At 38.9% G+C, this 21,298-nt stretch overlaps 1 protein-coding gene, 1 long non-coding RNA gene and 1 pseudogene across 5 annotated transcripts in view; 1 reads left to right on the top strand and 2 right to left on the bottom strand.

The window, feature by feature from the left end:
* The window catches only part of LOC126934735 (uncharacterized), a 178,988-nt gene that overhangs the window by 12,334 nt on the left and 145,356 nt on the right, over positions 1–21,298 (bottom strand). The window lies entirely within an intron of this gene.
* BBOX1 (gamma-butyrobetaine hydroxylase 1) overlaps positions 1–21,298 on the top strand; it is a 93,320-nt gene that overhangs the window by 16,619 nt on the left and 55,403 nt on the right. For all 4 annotated transcript variants that reach the window (XM_050755447.1, XM_050755445.1, XM_050755446.1 and 1 more), the window contains exon 3: positions 1,524–1,638. In XM_050755447.1, coding sequence (XP_050611404.1) covers positions 1,524–1,638 — 115 coding nt within the window. The remainder of the gene's footprint in view (positions 1–1,523; positions 1,639–21,298) is intronic.
* Positions 10,912–13,480, bottom strand: LOC126934647 (cTAGE family member 15-like; annotated as a pseudogene).

The following is a 21,298-nucleotide window of genomic DNA, read 5'->3' as shown; positions in this document are numbered from 1 at the left end:
TGCAGTGTTACTTGTCACTCTTTCAATGAGTGGCAGCCTTGAAAACACAAACTGTCTACAATAAAAGTAATGCTTCTAAGCCTCAGTTTATTCATTTGCAAAAAGGAATACTAAAAGAACTTGCTCATAGAAATGTGAGGCATCACTGGGATAATATGGATAAAAATGTTTAACAGTGCCTGGCATACAGTAAACACTAAAAAAAAAAAATGACATTAACTAATGTCTTTTAGTCAAATTAGTATGTAGAGATACAAGCCTTGCTCTTGGATTCCCAAAAGCACAGCTCTCAAAACTACAAACCAGAGGCAGCCACCATTCCATGTTTCTCTCTTCCAAATTTACTAGGATTCTTATTACGCTCCTGTCCACATCCCGACTTGAGGACTTTACTCCCAGATTTCACTGCTTGCTAACTAGATAGAAATGTTGTTTACTCTTACATTTCTCACCTGAAAAAAATGCGAACAATAGTAGTATCTTCCCCCTAGAGTTGTAAAGATTAAATGTGTTATGTCTATAGTACTTGTTATAAACACTCAAAATAGTGTTATTTTTATTATTGCTGTCGTCCTCCTTATCATCACTACTATTTTTGTTTTTCTTTTTTGAGATGGAATCTTGTTCTGTTGCCCAGGCCGGAATGCAGTAGGGCGATCTCGGCTCACTGCAACCTCCGCCTCCCGGGTTCAAGCAATTCTCCTGGCTTAGCCTCCCAAGTAGCCGGGATTACAGGCACGGGCCACCATGCCTGGCTAATTTTTGTATTTTTAGTAGAGACGGGGTTTCACCATGTTGGCCAGGCTGGTCTCAAACTCCTTACCTTGTGATCTGCCCACCTTGGCCTCCCAAAGTGGTGGGATTATAGGCGTGAGCCACCACACCCAGCCGCATCATTACTATTTCTAATATTCTTGGCAGGAATCTTAATTGATAACTAGCTTCAGTTATCACAGAAAGTTTGGGGATCCCAGGTTTAGAGGATGTAGGTCAAGAACTGTAGATCTATCCATGCTCTATTTCTTGAGTGCTATTTAAGGGCTTCAGACCTCAGATGTATTACTTTGGCTTCCTTGTTTTCCAAAAGCTTATGCTTAATCTCTATCTTAAAAATTAAGCTGGCCAGGCATGGTGGCTCACGCCTGTAATCCCAGCACTTTGGGAGGCCGAGGCGGGTAGATCACGAGGTCAGGAGATTGAGACCGTCTTAGCCAACATGGTGAAACCCTTTACTAAAATACAAAAAATTAGCCGGGCGTGGTTTTGCTTGCCTGTAATCCCAGCTACTTGGGAGGCTGAGGCAGGGGAATCACTTGAACCTGGGAGGCAGATGTTGCAGTGAGCTGAGATTGCACCAGTGCACTCCACCCTGGCAATGGAGCGAGACTCCTTCTAAAAAAAAAAAATAAATTAAGCAAAGCATACTTGGATTCCCTGATTATCTTAAACAGCATTCAAAAACAGCAATAGTGGAGAACGGAAATAAAATCCATAGAGGTGAAATTTGCTTTTTGTGTTATAAGGTGTACATCACATGGCCCGATGAGCATTACAGTGAATTCCAGGCTGATTGGCTGAAGAAAAGATGCTTTTCCAAGCAGGCCAGAGCAAAGCTCCAAAGAGAATTGTTTTTTCCAGGTAACTTTGCCAAAGTCTTCAATGTCTTTTTAAACCCTTACAGTAAAGGATTTTTATTAAGAAATTTGCTCACAGAAAATTCAAACTTTTGTGCTTTGATTAAAATATGTGATGTGTAAATTATGTGACGTGTTTAAAGTTTTACCAACAAAGATCATTTGGGTAGAGATGAAAAAGAGTACAGAGTAATTCTAGACATTCTATAGAGAAAGGAACAAAATAAGCCCAGCAAACTTGTGTCTTTGTCATCTAAAGCAAAACCTGGCACAGCACACCACAGACACTCCGTAAGTGCTCACTACAAAGAAGCAGGATGAACTAGAGGCAGACTGGCCCTTTATAAAAATGTTGTCTAAGACCAGAACAACACAAATCAACAAAGCAAGAATTCTTAACCTGGTCTTCACAGATGGAATTATGGGATTTACCAACCCATGAAATGGTATGCATAGCACTGCACATGCCTGTGAATGTGGGACAATTTGTGTGTGTGCATGTACACACGTGCACGCAAAGCCACATTTGTCTAGGAAGAATTTATATGGGTTTTAAGGGGATCTGTGAACAGAACAATGTTCAGAAAGACTTCGAGCGTGGATTCAGTGGATAAAGAGGGCTCCATTGCTGAGCAAAGAGGCAAAATAAATACTTAAAACAGGTGGAAATATTTTTTAAATATAAATTTTAGGAGATATACAGTAATAGAACTCAAGCAGAGGAACTGGTAAGGAGTGAGGGGTGTTTACAATTCATTCCCTGACTATTTTGAAGATTTATTGCATGAAACTATGTGCATCAAAGATAAACTGAAAAACAGTTCTTGCAAGATCTAGTCATTTAAAAGTGCGTAGCACTCCCCTCTCTCTCTTGCTCCTGCTTTCCTCATGTGACCTGCCTGCTCTGCCTTCACCTTCCATCACGATTGTAAGTTCCTGAAGCCTCTCCAGTAGTTGAGCAGATGTCAGTGCCATGCTTCCTGTATAGCCTGCAAAGCCATGAGCCAATTTAACTTCTTTTCTTTACAAATTACCCAGTCTCAGGTATTTCCTTATAGTGATGCAAGAACAAACTAATACAAAAAATTAGTCCTGAGAAGTGGGGCATTACTATAAAGATAATTAAAATTTAGAAGCAGCTTTGGAACTGAGTATCAGGCAAATGTTGGAAGGGTTTGGAGAGCTCAGAAGAAGACGGGGTAAGTTTGGAACTTTGTAGAGACAAGTTAGATGGTTGTGACCAAAATACCGATGGTGATATGGACAGTGAATGCCTGGCTGATGAGGTATCAGATGGAAATGAGGATCTTATTGGGAACTGAAGCAAAGGTCACATATGTTATGCCTTAGCAAAAGAACCTGGCTGGATTGTGTCCATGCCCTAGGGATATGTGGAGGTTTGAAATAGAGAGTGATGACCTAGGGTATCTGACAAAATAAATTTCTAAGCAGCAAAGTAAGTGTTTAAGAAGTAACATGACTGCTTCTGACAGCCTGTGATCAGATATGGGAGCAAACAAATAAGTTGGAACTTTCATATTTAAAAGGAAAGCAGAGTGTCAAAGTTTGAAAATTTTGTAACCTCTTCATGTCTAGGCAGAGAAAGAAAAAGCTTTTACAGGAGAGGAAGTCAAGCAGGCTGTGGATCAACCACTTATTAGAGATATTTGTATAACTAAGAAGAAGCCAAGTGCTCATAGCCAAGACAACAAGAAAAAGGCTTCGAAGGCATTTCATAGATCTGCACAGCAGCCTATCCCATCACAGACCCAGAGGCCTAGGAAGGAAGAATGGTTTCCTGGGCCAAGGGCTCCACTGCCCTGTGTGTAGCCTTGGGACGCAGCTCCCACATCCCAGCTGCTCCGGCTCCAGCCTCGGCTCCAAGGGGCCAGGTACGGCTTGGGCCGTAGTTCCAGAGGGCATAAGCTACTGTAAACCTTGGTGGCTTCCATGTGGCTTTAAGCCTGTGGCTGCACAGAGTGCAAGAGTGAATGAGGCTTGATGTTCTCTGCCTAGATTTCAAAGGATGTATTATGTTGGTGCAAAAGTAATTGTGGTTTTTGCCATTAAAAGTAACAGCAAATATAAGAAAGCCTGGGTACCCAAGCAGAAGCCTGCTGCAGGGGCAGAGCCCTCTCAAAGAACCTCCACTAGGGCAGTGCAGAGGGAAAATGGGTTGGAGGCCCCACTTAGAGTACCCACTGGGGCACTGCCTAATGGTGCTGTGGGATGAAGGCCACCATCCTGCAGACCCCATAATGGTAGATCCACCGTCAGCATGCATACTCGGCATGGAAAAGCCACAGGCACTCAACTACCTGTGACAGCAACCTCTGGAGCCAAATTTGCAAAGCCATAGAGGCAGAGCTGCCCAAGGCATTGGGAGCCCACCCCTTGTACCATTGTGTCCCGGAGGCAAGATATGGAGTCAAAGAAGATGATGTTGGAGCCTTAAGATTTAATGACTGCCCTGCTGGGCTTTGGACTTGCATGGGGCCTGTACTCCCCTTTCTTTTGGCTGATTTCTCCCTTTTGTAATGAGAATGATTACCCAATGCCTATAACCCCATTATATCTTGGAAGTACATAAATTGTCTTTAATTTTACAGGCTTATAGGTGGCAGAGACTTGCCTTGTCTTAGATGAAACTTTGGACTTTGGACTTTTGAGTTAATGCTAGAATGAGTTAAGACTTTCAGAAAGTATTGGGAAGGCACGATTGTATTTTGCAATATGAGAAGTACATGAGATTTGGGGGGCCAGGGGCAAAATGATATGGTTTGCATGTTCCACCCAAATCTCATATTGAACTGTAATCTCCAGTGTTGGAGATGGGGCCTGGTGGGTGGTAATTGGATCACAAGGGTTGATTTCTCGTAAATGGTTTAGCACCATCTGGTTAGTACTATCCTCACAATAGCAAATGAGTTCTTTGAAGATCTGGTTGTTTTAAGGTGTGTAGCAACACCTCCCTCTATGTTTCTCCTGCTTTTGCCATGTGACCTGCCTGCTCCCCCTTTCAGCTTCCATCATGATTTTAAGTCTCCCGAAGCCTCCCCAAAAGCCAAGCAGATGTCAGCACCATGCTTCCTATAAATCCTGTAGAACAGTGAGCCAACTAAACCTCTTTTCTTTATGAATTACTCAGTCTCAGATTTTTATTTATAGCAATGCAAGAACAGACTAATATACCAGCCTTGCTGAGTTTTGTAATACCTTTCCTGGAAATTCTTAACCACATACCAAGAGAGAGATTTTACCTTAACTCTTTTCAAATCTGAAATTCTTAAACATGTGTGGTAACTCTCTGTGGCTTTAAATGAGACTTATGACACTTTACTATGTATGAAGATGTTGCTAATCAACTTGAACCAAATAGCTTCACCATTTCTTCTGGTTATCAATAATAGGGTATGATATTGTCCCCTTCCTCTTTAAGCATAGACCAGCCATGTCAAGAATTTGGTTGCTCCATTTCCTTAGTCTCACCATTCTGATGACTGACAAGGTTTTGTTCTAATGCTTTCTCTCTAAACTACCAGTTCATTTTTCCCTTTATCTAGCTGGTTAAATCTAGATGGATATTCAGGGAAAGATGTTTTTATTGCCTTCCTCCAATGAGTGCACTGCTAGATTCTTCAAGGAGTCTCCAATTACATAATTGAGTACCAATTGTCTGGGTCACATCGCAGTATCAAAACTATATTTTTTTATTTATTTTAGATTTCTTCTGGTACTCAAAATATTTTTCCTTAACTCTGTTCTAATTTTGTAATCCTATTGGATTTTACTTTCATTTCCTTCAAGTTCTTCTTTTGATTTTTTTCAGGAAATACATGCCAACTTTTTATTATTACAGCTTAAGCTTTTAAGTATTGTGAAAGGATATGGACATCCTCCTCCATTAATATTTCTTGATGAGTACAGTTTTATAGCTTACATTTTTCAGTACTATTGGGCAGTAGCAAAATGGAAATGATACTACACTCAATTAAGTAGTGGAAAAAACTGGTCACAATGACAGGCTGCAATCATGAATAATATAAGAACTGGCTGCTATTTAGACACTGGAAAATATTTTAATAGTTTAAAACAAGATCAGATTTTTAAAATATATTCTCAAGCTGTGCAGTTGGTGGGTAAAAAAAGAAATTAATGAGCCATTTTTGGAATATTGGTTCTATGGCTTTTTGCCTGTAGAACTTGATCCCTTATTTCATTGCCATTGCAGATTTTCAAACATTTATATTCCAGAGCATGCAAACAAACTCAGTTACATTTGTGAAAGGATTTTGTTTTTTAGTCCCAGTGGTAATGTTTTCTCTTCTGCAAGCACAACCATCGGAGTGAGGGTTACAGAGCTTTTAAAATCTGGAATCAAGATGCAGACAGTTTTTCCTTGATCTTCCCCTGGCACTTGCTGTTGAACTAAAAAATGACAAGACAAATGATCATCATCCAAAAAAACTTTTGTCATGGGACACAGTCCTAGCTGAAAGGAAGACATGGATAGTGATCACTCCCTCATAAATTTCTATTCAGTTGTGCATATATTGGGTATCTATTTTGTGCCAGGACCTCTGTAAGGAAATATCAAGATTTTTTTAAAAGACATAGATTCTCTCCTTGAGGACTTATCAAGTCTGAAAGGGAACAATAGCCACGAGAAAATAAGTATAAGACATTACTTGAAGTACATTAAAACCACACATAGAAAGTTAATGATGACACATAGGAAGGAACTTGAAGGGATGAAAGAATGATTCTCAGAAATGAGGTAATACTTGAGCTGCATTTTGGAGAATCAATCAGTTTGTCAGCGTAAGATAGATAGAAAGTAAGGAAATTCTCAACAAAGAAAAAGGCAGGTAGAAAATCATCAAAGGGTAAAATGGTAGGATAGGTTTAGAAAACTGCAATTAGTTTAATATTGGTGAAGTTAAAATTGTTAGGCAACAGAGAAGAAGGAAGGGGCCGAACCATGAAGTCACTTATATGCCCTGCTTGGTCCTAAACCTGTAGGCAATTAAGAGTTTTCCCAACAAGGCCTCCGATACACCATACCATTAGCTTCTCCAGACTGATGTTCTTCTTTTAAAGCCAGAGAAATGAGTTTAAGATCTGCATAAGTTTAAGAAGATGATTGCTTTCATTTTTTCATCTGTATTTTACATTTTCCGAGTTATGTATTTCTGGTTTTAGTCAAATGAACATATTTTCTCAAATGCCTACAAGTTTGTACATGTCTCCTACTCCCTTTTTTTTTTTTTTTTTTTTTTTTTTGAGACAGAGTCTTTATCTCTCGTCCAGCTGGAGTGCTGCAGTGGGACGATCTCAGCTCACTGCAACCCCTGCCCCCGGATTCAAGTGATTCTCCCACCTCAGCCTCCCAAGTAGCTACAGGTGCTGCAGGGACTACAGGCATGTGCCACCACGCTCAGCTAATTTTTGTATTTTTAGTAGAGATGGGGTTTCACCATGTTGGCCAGGATGGTCTTGATCTCTTGACCTCGTGATCTGCCCGCCTTGGCCTCCCAAACTGCTGGGATTGCAGGCATGAGCCACTGTGCCCAGTGGGCTTCCTTTTTTCTGCTTGCATTCTCCCCTCCTCCACAGTGCACCTGCCTGGCTCTTGTCTTGTATTTACCCCACAAAAGAGAGTGAAGTAATCAGATCTGTGTTGTAGAAGGGCCTTGATCATGGCTCTGAGTTTGGATGGACCAGCATAGGGAGTGCCTGGGGTCAGGGTGACCATAACACGACCTAGAAATAGTCCTGTAAAAGACAACGAAATTTTGAGAGGCAGGGAGGATGGAGGAGAATGTAGAATCTGTATTCAAACGGAATATACACGACCTGTAGGACAGAAAGTTGCTGGCTATATTCTCCAGTCTCTATCAACTGAAATCCGAACACTCCAAGCCTAGCAGGTACATGTTTCCAAACATATGGGTGAAAATGAAAGACTTTAAATTATACTAGAGACAAGATTTTTATGTACTAATTATAATTTAGCTCTCGTGTGAAATTTTGACATAATTATACTCTCATTTTTGTCACTAACTTTAATATGCAACATTCTCAACATATAACTGGCAGGACCAAAATGGAGAAAAAAAATCACTGTATAGTTTGATATACATATGAACCTAAATATTTGTTCTTTTATTAATCCTCAATATCAGAATGATAAATGCTTGCTTTATCTCTTTGAATTGGTACTGAAGTATTTTTGTATTAATCTCTGACTTTAATAATATTTCTTATAGAAAATTGAGATTTAAAAAGCTATAACTTGAAGAAAATATTTTATTTCCGTGGAGACAGGCTGCTCAGTTTTCTCAGTAATCCAGGGATGGAGTACGTTGCACAGCCAAAAAAAAAAAAAAAAAAAAGAATATTGCCCCACAATTCTTTATGCTTCTCTCATGGCAGTCTTTACCACCTACTTAATCAGATTACAGCCCTTCAGTCTAAAGCTATAACGCACTTTTTTGTTTCAAAGGAAACATTCCACAAGAGGAAGTGAAAACTCACAAGTAACTGTTGGGACCCTCTAAAATCTATTCATCTTGTACATGTCAAGACAAAGTAGAGAGTTCTTCCTTTCTTGCAGAGAGCCATATATTTACTTGAAGATGGAGATTTTATGATGGTGCAAAAAACAGATTTGGTTTGGTGCAGAGGCCATTTTTACAAAGCCTTGTCATAAAGCAAAAATTGTGTGTGTTTTTCTTAATTCAAGTAATGTGCAAAATAAATATGCCTCACCCATGTGACATTTTGCCCCCCGTTCTAAGCCTTGCTACATCCATTCTTGAATCCTCAGAGGTGGGAGCCTGCGATGCAAATCAGAGATGGGGTGAGTGTAGTTGTTTCACTATTTCTTGGTAATTATAAAAAGAACTAGCAAGATTTGGTGAGTTGTTTTTTTTCAAGCTGTGTTAGGATATCCCAACAGTATTAGGGCTGCCAGGTCAGAATGGCTTCCAAACAGCCCTGTCAAAACAGCTGCCTTAGAGCAATTAAGCCACCACCACATCATCTTCCGAAATGCATTCTATGCCCAAGAGAGACTAAGTTTCCTTCCCTAAGGTCACCCAAATTCATAACTCATATACACAGGTGGGAGAAGAGCTCACAGGATTTATATGTTTAAGAAGCATGTCTTTGTTCTGTTTTGCCTGTCATATGCAAAATGGACCTATTGACTTGCAGAGAAATAGCTCTGGGGTTTTTGTGAAATGAATATAGCTATCTCAAATGCATATGACTTTACTGTAACTGCCTGAGGGGTTCTTCCTGCCTGCTGCTCAAAGAAAGACTATGGTATTACAGTAAAAAAAGGAGTTTAATAGACATGAGGCCAGCCATGCCACGGGGGAGATTGAGTTAGTACTCAAATCAATCTACCCAATGCTCATAGGTTAGGAGTTTTTCAAAGGCATTTTGGGGAAAGGAGTGCCAGTGGCTAGGCTTGCTGCTGATTGGTTGGGGCAGAGATGAAATTTTAGGGGGTCAAAGCTGTCCTCCTGTGGGCTAAATTGTTTCTGGGTGGGGGTGGGGCCACAGGGGCAGCATTGGAGGGTCCAGGTAGAGCCATGGGGTCCAGTGGAACCATAGGTGTCAGACATGAAAAAAAAACCCAAAAAACTGAAAAAAAAATCTCAAAGGCCAATATACAATAGTGGTGTTACCTGCAGGAATGGCTGACAATCTGTTTCTGTGCCTTAGCAGAATCAGGCTCCTCTCTTTCCCCTAACCTGATGGTCTTTCATTCGTTTGGCAAAGGCCATTGAGTTCTTGGGGAAGGCCCATTCCCATTTAAAACTATAAATTAAATATCTCTCAAAGACAGCTTACCCTAAGCCCAGGAATGATTAGGGGAAAGGCAAGATGGGGGAGGTGGATTAGATCAGTTCTCTTTCATTGCCATAATTTTCTCACTGGTATAATTTTTGCAAAGGGACCTATTGACTTTCAGAGAAATATCTTTGGGGTTTTGATTAAGTGAATACAGTTATCTCAAATGCATGTCAATTTATGAATGTGTACCTTGCTTCATTTTTCCTCTGTGCCATATTGATGTCTTTCAATGTGTCCTATTCTTTCCTGAATTATATAATAATAGATTATTCTCAATTTCTGCACTGCGCTTGGTAAAATCAGGCATAACATCTAAAGAGTCTAATGTACCTATGCAAGATGAGGCTACCCTTGTTCTGACTGTAAACCCACCAGGGGAGACTTAGAACCTGGGAAGCACACTGCAGTGCCCTGTGCTTTTCGTAGGTGCCACTAATCTGCAGGTTGCTCCCACAAAATCTGCCTAGTTTGGGTTTCATATGTCAACTCCAGATAAACCTATCTTCCTCATTCCTTTTCTAAACTCCACCTATACTTCCAGCTAGAAAACACATACCACATGTTCAGATATAAATGTTAAAAATAAGTTTATTTTACTAGATGTATTAAATAAATTTTTTAAAAGCCTGTATACTACTACATCTATTACTTTTTTAAATGCTTGAGTAAGAGGTATATTAATTATATTCTTCTTCAAAAATTATTTTCTCATTACTTAACAACTTCATAAAACAATGTTAGTGCTAGACAGGACCTTGAAAAGCTGGTATTTTAAAATATTTAAAAAGCCATGGTAAAGTTTGAGGGTATTTTTGAGAACCTATAGTAAATATATTTCCAGAAAGAATTATTACAGTCCCTTCCCTTTTTATACATTTTTAGTGTAGTTGCCACATTGAGAATTAAGGAAAATATTCTAACTTTTTGCTCATGGAAAAATAATTTTTTGTAGTTATACTAAAATAAATGTATTGCTTTTTAAACACAGAAAACAAAATAGAATGGGTTTTCCTTAGTGAATGATGAGCTTCCATTTCTTACAAGCTAGGTTTTTTTGTGTTTTTGTATGTGTGGTTTTTTGTTTTTTGTTTTGTTTTGTTTTGTTTTTTGTAGCCCAGGAATAAGTTTTATAACATTGGCAGTTGGGCTACAAGTTTAGAATTTATACATTACTTTCTACACTGGCTTCACATTTACCAAATGTATACATAAGGGATAAATTTAGCCTGCCAATTTTGTTAGTGCCTATATATCAGCAGATTCACCAGACAATAAAAAAGAGAACAATTGATTCACAAACCATTACCTCTCATTTCTGGTTCCACTTTGCTTCGAGATGGCAAAACATAGAACTACACAGCGTTAGGTTTGGAGTTGCAGTTATCTTCAGCACACTTAAGTTTCTTTTGTGTTTAAATAATCTTTATTTATAAAATACTATACTAAGAACTATAATTCCATTAAACTTCAATTTGAGAAAAGTGTAATCACTTAAGTAACAGCAGTTACTTAAACTGAAAATGAGATCAGTCTAAATTACTTTTGAATAGAGCAAAAATATTGTCAGGTTTCTTGCTGTGGTTCTGGATGTTCAGTAGCAGGCTCCTTTGAAGGCAGAATCAACCCTGAAGGGAACTCGCTTCTACCTTCAGAATGTGAGGGTGAGGTAAAAATCCAGGTCTTGGGTGATGGTAAGGAGGAAAACCCCTCGGTGGATAGATGTTTCTCACTGCAAATGGAGCATGTGGTGGACCTGGGAAATCCGCTGGTGGATAGTAACCTCGAGAAGCTCCAAACATGGTTCCTGGAGGAGGTGGGGGGAAAGGAGGTCCTCTTCTCATGAACGGGCCCCTTGTATTCACTGAAAACAATGGACCTCTGATTGGAGCTAGAGGTGGAGGCACAAAGCCAGTGCCAGTTGCTTCATTTTCAGCAGGGAGAGATGAATCAGGCATATTTAAATCACCAAGATCATCTTGGGCATCATTTCTACTGGATTCCATTTCTGAGGGCATTGACCCATCCATTTTATCCAAAGAAGGCATATTAAAACTTCTGAGTTCTGCTGGCCCAGACAGTCTATCAGAATTAGAATAAAATCTGTCTTCCCTTTGTGGAGGAAGACCTGAATCAGGATATGATTGTCCTGGTGGAGGAAACATCATCCTTTGTTCCTGATCCCACGGAGATGACAGGGGCCCAGTATCAGAAGGAGCCCTGTGAGGATCAGTTAATGTATCACAGCTTGGTTCTCCTCTTTCATTGGTAATCTCATGGTCCAGAGGATTCCCTGGGCCTCTTGGGCCTCTTCTTCCTCTCCCCGGAAGCACAGGTGAGAGTCTGAGTGGACCCTCCAACAAAGTTTGAGGAGAGAGAAAAGCTCTCGTTTCAGATGAAGGCTGACCCAATGGTGAGGGACCATATGGGGAATGCTCTCTGTCAAATGCTGTATTTGAAACATCAGGTGCAGAATGATCTTTTTCTAAAAGTGCAAATTTAAACCCTGTTTCAGTTAATTTTTGTCTGTTGTTAGCATTTTCTTTCCTTAAATCACTGAGGTTTCTTTCAGCAGTCCGAGCTGCCAACCAATTATCATGTCCTTTTCTCTCATAGGAAATAACCTGACTTTGATAAAAATTAATAGTTCTCTCCAATTCTTCTTCACGATCTTTGGCTAGCTTTCTATAGGTCTCCAGTCCTTCAGTGGTATGACTGATCTTTTTTTCCACTTTAGAAAGTTTCTCTTCTTCCTGTATCTGGTAATTTTCCTCTACTGTCAATTTCTTGTGGAGTTTCATTTCATTTTCTTGATATAATTCAGTCATTATTTTAAGTTTCCGTTGAAGTTTCTGATTCTCACTTTCAAAACACATGTTTTCTGACTGCAAAGATGCTTGTTGAGTCTGAAGATTTTTAATATGCTCTGTAAGCTCGTCCTTTGTTTTGTCAACTTCAGATAACTGAATAATAATGTGGTTTCTTTCTCCTTCTAAGGCTTTTAAAGAAACATTTAACTTAGCAGCATGAATCAGTTTCTTCAAAGCTCCTTTTGGAGGATCATCTGAGTAAGCACCATTTTCCGGTTCACCGTTCACTTCTAATTCCAAGTTATCATCATCCGTTATGTCCTCTCCAAGCACAGCAGCCCAATCTTTCATCTTCAGCAAGCATCCAGTCAGAGTCTTGATGTGATTTTCTTTATCATTTAGAACTTGTTCTGCATGTACTTTGGAGTCTTCAAATGTTACTTTCTGTTTATTAAGCTCACTCACTTGTTCCTTCCATACTTCAGCTTCTTGCAAAAGCTGCTTCTGGCTTTCCTGAAGTTGAGAATTTTCACTCAAAGCATCTTTTATTGCTATCTCCCATCGTTCTTCATTCATTTGAAAAATCTTGAAAATGATTTTGGCTTCAGCTATTTGTGATTTGAGAGATTTTGACTCATCTTGTACAGACTGTATCGTTTTTGAAATATCCGCCATCAATTCATCTTGTTGAGAATGTTTAGATTTCTCTTCTTTGAACTCTTTTTCTAGACAGAGGATTTCATCCTCAAGTTCAGAATTGAACCTGTTCAGCTTTTCACAGGTTGCCTCCAAACTTCGTGCTTCTGCTGCCGCCTTCTCAAAGCTGACATCCTCTAAAGATGACTCTACTTCATAGTCTTCGTATTCTTTTTGAATAAGGCTAAATTTTTCAAGTAGTTTACATTTTTCTTCAATTAGTCCAGAAAGCATTGCAGCAAGTATTTCTTCTCTTCCCACATAAAGCCGACTCCTAACCGATCTAAAACTTCTCCACAGAAAAAGGAGAATGGCAAAAAATCCAACAACAGCTGCACATACCACCAATTCCCATGGAAAATCATAAGGATCCGAATCTGGTCTCCTACTTTCAGGTAGTGCTGCCACAACCCTGCCTAGCTCCTCCAGGACCAATCCCAAATAGGGCTGAGGGGTAGCGCCGGGCTCCTCCATAGCGCCAAACTGCTCTGGGATCACCGCAGTAACACCGGCCACAACAAACGGTGGAGAACAGGCAGCCTTGGGTCTGGAATCCGAATCCGCAGGCGGCAACCAACTGGAGTGGACCACTGCGGAGCCGGCTGCCGGGGCCGCTGGGGAACGCGGGCACCCCATAGGCCTCACAGACCCATGCTGCGGCCCCCCAGTCCCCCCCTCCCCGGCCACCTTGTTACACTTTACATCCTGAGGCAGCGCAGGTCCGAGCCCGACCCGCCTTAGTTCTGGCAATTTTCACATCACATATTTTGAAGCTCTGTTGTTTGGTGAGTACACTTTTAAAATTGCTGTCTTCTTCACAGATTAAACCTTTCATCATTACATAATCTCTCTGTTTCTGGTAATTTTCTTTGCTTTATCTGATATACATACAAGCACTCTTGCTTTCCTTGCATTAATGTTGGTGTAATATATCTTTTTTCATCCTTTTAATTTGGCCTGCCCTGGATTGGTAAATTTCAAGTGAGTTTCTTGTACACAGCATACAAGAAACATATACGAAAGGGTCATACTTTTAAATACACTCTTCTATTATCTGTCTCTTGATAGACCATTCATAATTAAACTAATTATGGATAATTTAGTGCATAAGCCTGACATTTTTTTCTGTATCAATTTTTGTTTCTCTGCTTGTTTTTCTTTTTCTTTTTTTTTTTTAATTATACTGTAAGTTCTAGGGTACATGTGCACAACATGCAGGTTTGTTACATATGTATTCATGTGCCATGTTGGTATGCTGCACCCATTAACTCGTCATTTACATTAGGTATATCTCCTAATGCTATTCCTCCCCCTCCCGACTCCCCACAATAGGTCCCGATGTGTGATGTTCCCCTTCCTGTGTCCAAGTGATCTCATTGTTCAATTCCCACCTATGAGTGAGAACATGCAGTGTTGGTTTTTTTTTTTGTTCTTGCAATAGTTTGCTGAAATTGATGGTTTCCAGCTGCATCTGTGTCCCTACAAAGGACAAAAACTCATCCTTTTTTATGGCTGCATAGTATTCCATGGTGTATATGTGTCACATTTTCTTAATCCAGTCTATCATTGATGGGCATTTGGGTTGGTTCCAAGTCTTTACTATTGTGAATAGTGCCGCAATAAACATATGTGTGCATGTGTCTTTATAGCAGTATGATTTATAATCCTTTGGGTATATACCCAGTAATGGGATGGCTGGGTCAAATGGTATTTCTAGTTCTAGATCCTTGAGGTATCGCCACACTGTTTTCCACAATGGTTGAACTAGTTTACAGTCTCACCAACAGTATAAAAGTGTTCCAATTTCTCCACATCATCTCCAGCACCTGTTGTTTCTTGACTTTTTAATAATCACCATTGTAACTGGTGTGAGATGGTATCTCATTGTGGTTTTGATTTGCATTTCTTTGATGGCGAGTGATGATGAGCATTTTTTCATGTGTCTGTTGGCTATATAAATGTCTTCTTTTGAGAGGTGTCTGTTCATATCCTTTGCCCAATTTTGATGGGGTTGTTTGTTTTTTTCTTGTAAATTTGTTTGAGTTCTTTGTAGGTTCTGGATATTAGCCCTTTGTCAGATAAGATTGCAAAAATTTTCTCCCATTCTGTAGGTTGCCTGTTCACTCTGATGGTAGCTTCTTTTGCTGTGCAGAAGCTCTTTAGTTTAATTACATTCCATTTGTCAATTTTGGCTTTTGTTGCTGTTGCTTTTGGTGCTTTAGACATGAAGTCCTTGCCCATGCCTATGTCCTGAATGGTATTAGCTAAGTTTTCTTCTAGGGTTTTTCTGGTTTTAGGTCTAACATTTAAGTCTCTAATCCATCTTGAATTAATTTTTGTATCAGGAGTAAGAAAAGGACCCAGTTTCAGCTTTCTACTTATGGCTAGTGTGATGGGCTTCCCTTTGTGGGTAACCCGACCTTCCTCTCTGGCTGCCCTTAACATTTTTTCCTTCATTTCAACTTTGGTGAATCTGACAATTATGTGTCTTGGAGTTGCTCTTCTTGAAGAGTGTCTTTGCAGCGTTGTCTGTATTTCCTGAATTTTAATTTGGCCTACCTTGCTAGGTTGGGGAAGTTCTCCTGGATGATATCCTGCAGAGTGTTTTCCAACTTGGTTCCATTCTCCCCATCACTTTCAGGCACACCAATCAGATGTAAATTTGGTCTTTTCACATAATCCAATATTTCTTGGAGGCTTTGTTCATTTCTTTTTGCTCTTTTTTCCCTAAACTTCTCTTCTCACTTCATCTATTTGATCTTCAATCACTGATACTCTTTCTTCCAGTTGATCAAGTCAGTTACTGAAGCTTGTGCATTTTTCATGTAGTTCTCGTGTCATGGTTTTCATCTCTCTCAGTTCATTTATGGACTTCTATGCATTGATTATTCTAGTTACCCATTCTTCCATTCTTTTTTCAAGGTTTTTAGTTTCTTTGCACTGGGTACGTAGTTCCTCCTTTAGCTCTGAGACGTTTGATCGACTGAAGTCTTCTTCTCTCAAGCACAGTATTAGGGTGGGAGTTACCCAATTTTCCAGGTATTGTGTGTCTCAGTTTCCCTTGGCTAGGAAAGGGAATTCCCTTCCCCATTGCACTTCCGAGGTGAGGCAATGCCTGGGACTACTTCAGCTCTCACTGGTTGGGCTGCACCCACTGACCAGCACAGACTGTCCAACACTCCCCAGTGAGATGAACCTGGTACCTCAGTTGAAAATGCAGAAATCACCCGTCTTCTGTGTCACTCACACTGGGAGCTGGAGGCTGGAGCTGTTCCTATTCCTAAATTTCTTCTTTTAGGTTTTTTTTTTTTTTTTTTTTTTTTTTTTTTTTTTTTTTTTTTTTGAGACTAAGTCTGGCTCTGTCGCCCAGGCTGGAGTGCAGTGGCCGGATCTCAGCTCACTGCAAGCTCCGCCTCCCAGGTTTACGCCATTCTCCTGCCTCAGCCTCCCGAGTAGCTGGGACTACAGGCGCCGCCACCTCGCCCGGCTAGTTTTTTGTATTTTTTAGTAGAGACGGGGTTTCACCATGTTCACCAGGATGGTCTCGATCTCCTGACCTCGTGATCCACCCGTCTCGGCCTCCCAAAGTGCTGGGATTACAGGCTTGAGCCACTGAACCAAACTTCCAAATGTGCCCATCCGTGGAATAGCTGTGGGATATCCCTGTAGGGGGAAAAAAAAAAAGATTTTAAGAATTTGTTGATGTTTACATTCATACATAGTATTGATTTGCCTAATTTCTGGCTTAGCAAATTAAATAAAAATGTTTGAGTTCTACTCTATCCAATAAATCCTCTCATTTTTCTTTCTTTTTTTCTTAAAATTTTATATTTTTCTCAATCAGTAACTTTGTTATTAATCAATAAGAAAGTAGGGTACTGAAATTAAGAGTGATTTTGGCCCTAGGCCTTGCTAAGTCTGTGATTTTGAGCAACTTACTTAACCTTTCTGTGCTTCGATATCCTTATCTGCACAACATACATAATAATAGTATATACTTAACTTCTCAATCAGTGCAATATTGGGTGAAGGGTAGTGTTGCACAATGCGTATCAACTCATTATTTTTTTCAAAACATTTCCTTGAAAGTGGTTGTAAATAACTATAAACAGCAACTCTGAGAGTTTTCTTTTTTGTTTTAAAATAGGTTTATTTCTTTTTTTAAATTTTATTTCAATAGCTTTTGGATAGTAAGTGGTTTTTTATTACGTAAATGAATAGCATAGTGGGGAAGTCTGAGGTTTTAGTTCACCTGTCACCCAAGCAGTGTACGTTGTAACAAATATGTCATTTTTTATTTCTTACCTCTTCTCACGCTCCCACTTCTGAGTCTCCAAAGTCCATTATACCACTCTGTTTGCCTTTGCACATAGTTGAGCTCCAGGCCAGGTGCAGTGGCTCACATCTGTAATCCCAGGACTTGGGGAGGCTAAGGCGAGTGGATCACCTGAGGTCAGGAGTTTGAGCCTGACCAATATGGTGAAACCCCATCTCTACTAAAAATACAGAAATTAGCCAGGCGTGGTGGCACACGACTGTAGTCCCAGGTACTCGGGAGACTGAGACAAGAGAATTGCTTGAACCCAGGAGGCAGAAGTTGCAGTGAGCCAAGATTGAGCCACTGCACTCCAGCCTGGATGACAGAGCAAAACTCCATCTCAAAAATAAAAAAAAACCATAGTTGAGCTCCCGCTTGTGAGGACATACAATATTTGGTTTTCCATTTCTGAGTTACTTCATTTAGAATAAAGGCCTCCAGCTTCATTCAAGTTGCTGCAAAATACATTATTTTATTCATTTTATGGTTGAGTAGTATTCCATGGTGTATATATACCACATTTTCTTTATCCACTCATTAGTCGATGGGCGCTTAGATTGGTCCCATAACTTTGCAATTGCAAATTGTGCTGTAATAAGCATACATTTTCAGGTGTCTTTTTTACATAATGACTTCTTTCCTTTTAGGTAGATACCCAGTAATGGGATTCCTAAATTGAAAAGTGGTTCTACTTTTAGTTGTTTAAGAAATCTCCACACTGTTTTCTGTAAAGGTTGGCCTAATTTACATTCCTACCCACAGTGAATGCTTCCCTTTTCACCACATCCATGCCAACATCTGTTGTTTTTTTATTTTTTAATAATAGCCATTCTGGTGAGGGTAAAATGGTATCTCACTGTGGTTTTAATTTCCATTTCACTGATGACTAGTGATGCTGAGTATTTTTTCATGTTTGTACATCTTCTTTTGAGAAATGTCCATTCATGTCATCTGCCAATGGGCTTGTTTTTTTCTTGCTGATTTGTTTGAGTTCCTTGTAGATTTTGGATATTAGTCCTTTAGGATGGATAGCTTGCAAATGTTTTCTCCCATTCTGTGGGTTGTTTAGCTCTGGTAATTATTTGTTTTTCTATACAGAGCTTTTTGGTTTAATTAGACCCCATTTATTTTTGTATTTTTGTTTGTTACATTTGCTTTTGGGGTGTTAGTCATAAATTCTTTGCATAGGCCAATGTCCAGAAGAGTTTTTCCTAGGTTATCCTCTAGAATTTGTATTATTTCAGATCTTCAATGTAAGTCTTTAATCCACCTTGAGTTAATTTTTTTATAAGGTATAAGATAGGGACCCAGTTTCATTCTTCTATATATTGCTATTCAGTTTTTCCAGCATCATTTATTAAATAAGGTGTCTTTTCCCCAATTTATAGTTTCATATGTTTTGTCAAAGATCCATTAGCTACAGATATTTAGCTTTATTTCTGGGTTCTCTATTCTGTTCCATTGTTCTATGTGTTTAATTTTGTACAGTACCGTGCTGTTTTGGTAACTATAGCATTATAGTATAATTTGAAATCAGGTCAGATGATGCATTCAGATATGTTTTTTTGTTTAGGATTCCTTTGGCTATTTGGGCTCTTTTTTTTTTTTTTTTTTTTTTGTTCCATATGAATTTTGGGTTTTTGTTTTTTTTTTTTTTTTTTTTTTTTTTACTAATTCTGGGAAGAATAGTATTGATATTTTGATAGGCATTGCCTTGAATCTGTAGATTTCTTTGGATAATGTGGTCATTCTTAAAATATTGAGTGTTCTAATTCATGAGCATGGGATGAGTTTCCATTTGTTTGTGTCATCTATGATTTCTTTTGGCAGTGTTTTGTAGTTCTCCTTATAGAGATCTTTCATCTCCCTGGTTAAAAATATTCCTAGATTTTGTTTTGCAGCTATTGTAAAAAGGACTGAGTTCATGGTTTGATTCTCGGTTTGGTTATTGTTGGTGTATAGTACTGCTACTGATTTGTGTATGTTAATTTTGTAACCTGAGACTTCACTGAATTTGCTTATGAAATCTAGAAGTCTTTTGGAGGAATCTTTAGAGTTTTCTAGGTGTACAATTGTATCATCAGTGAACAGTAATAATTTGACTTCCTCTTTTCCAAGTTGGTTGCCCTTTATTTTCTTTCTCTTGTCTAATTACTCAAGCTAGGACATTCATTCTAGAAAATGGATGCCCATTTTCTGGTGAAAGTGGGCATCCTTGTCTTGTTCCAGCTCTCAGGAACTGAAACTTTTAACTTTAACCTTTTAACTTTTGCTTTTAACTTTTAACTTACACTTTTAACTTTTCTCCATTCAGTATGATGTTGGCTGATGGTTTGTTATATATGGCCTTTATTCACCTCCTGGCATTTTGAGGTATGTTCCTTCAATGCCTAGTTTGTTATTGGGGGTTACCTAAAGAGATGCTGAATTTTATCAAATGCTTTTGCTGCATCTATTGAACTGATTATATGGCTTTTGTTTTTAATTCTGTTTATGTGATGTATAGTAGTCAACATCTGTATCACAGAGATTTTCATAACTTGTGTCAATATTGTCATTTATTTCAAAGAATTTTTTAATTTCCATCTTGATTTCATTGTTAACCCCAAAATCATTCAGGAGAAGATTGTTTAATTTCCATGTGTTTGTATTGATTTCAGGGTTCCTTTCGGAGTTAATTTCCAGTTTTATTGCACTGTGTTCTGAGAAGGTACTTGACATAATTTTGATTTTCTTAAATGTATTGAGACATGTTTTGTGACCTATCATATGGTCTATCTTGAAAAATATTCCATGTGTTAATAAGAATGTGTGTTTTGCAGTTATTGGGTAGAATGTTCTATAAATATCAGGTCCATTTGTTATAGAGTATAGTTTAAGTCCATTGTTGCTTTATTGACTTCCTGTCTCAGTGATCTGTTTAGTGCTGTCAGTGGGGTATTGAAGTCCCCACTGACAGCAACACACTATTGAAGTCCCCAATAACAACACACTATTATTGTGTTGCTCTCTGTCTTACTTCTTGGGTCTAATGGTAATTGTTTTATAAATTTGGGAGCTCCAGAGTTAGGGACATATATATTTAGGATTGTAATATCCTCTTGTTGGATTGATTCTTTCATCATTGTATAATGACCTTCTTTCTTTTTTGTTTTTAATATTGTTGCTTTAAAGTCTGTTTAATCTGATATAAAAATAGCTACTTCTGCTCACTTTTGATTTCTATTTGCATGGAGTATCTTTTCCCACTCCTTTACCTTGAATTTATATGAATTCTTATGTGTTAGGTGAATCTCTTGAAGACAGAAGATACTTGGTTTGTGATTTTTTTTTCCATTCTGCCAATCTGTATCTTAAGTGGAGCATTTAGGCTGTTTACATTCAATGTTCATGTCGAGATGTGAGATACTTTCTCAGTCATCATGTTAATTGTTACCTACTTTATTTTCTTCATTGTATTATTGTTTTATAGGCCTGTGCATTTTATGCTTTCAAGAAGTTCTATTCTGGTGCATGTCAACCTTTTGTTTCAAGATTTAGAACTCCTAGCATTCCTTGTAGGGTTTGTCTAGTAGTAACAAATTGCCTCAGCATTTGCTTGTCTGAAAATGACTTTATTTCTCCTTCATTTTTGGAACTTAGTTTTGCAGGATACAAAATTCTTGCCTGACAATTATTCTCTTTAAAGAGGCTAAAAAGGCTGGGTGCGGTGGCTCACGCCTGTAATCCCAGCACTTTAGGAGGCCAAGGTGGGCGGATCACAAGGTCAGGAGATAGAGACCATCCTAGCTAATACAGTGAAGCCCCATCTCTACATATATATATATATATATATATATATATATATATATATGAAAAAATTAGCCAGACATGGTGGTGGGTGCCTATAGTCCCAGCTACTAGGGAGGCTGAGACAGGAGAATGGCGTGAACCTGGGAGTCAGAGCTTGCAGTGAGCTGAGATTGTGCCCCTGCACT

The sequence above is a fragment of the Macaca thibetana genome, chromosome 14, assembly GCF_024542745.1.
Source record: "Macaca thibetana thibetana isolate TM-01 chromosome 14, ASM2454274v1, whole genome shotgun sequence".
Lineage (NCBI taxonomy): Eukaryota > Metazoa > Chordata > Mammalia > Primates > Cercopithecidae > Macaca > Macaca thibetana.
This window is presented reverse-complemented; position numbering and strand designations above follow the sequence as displayed.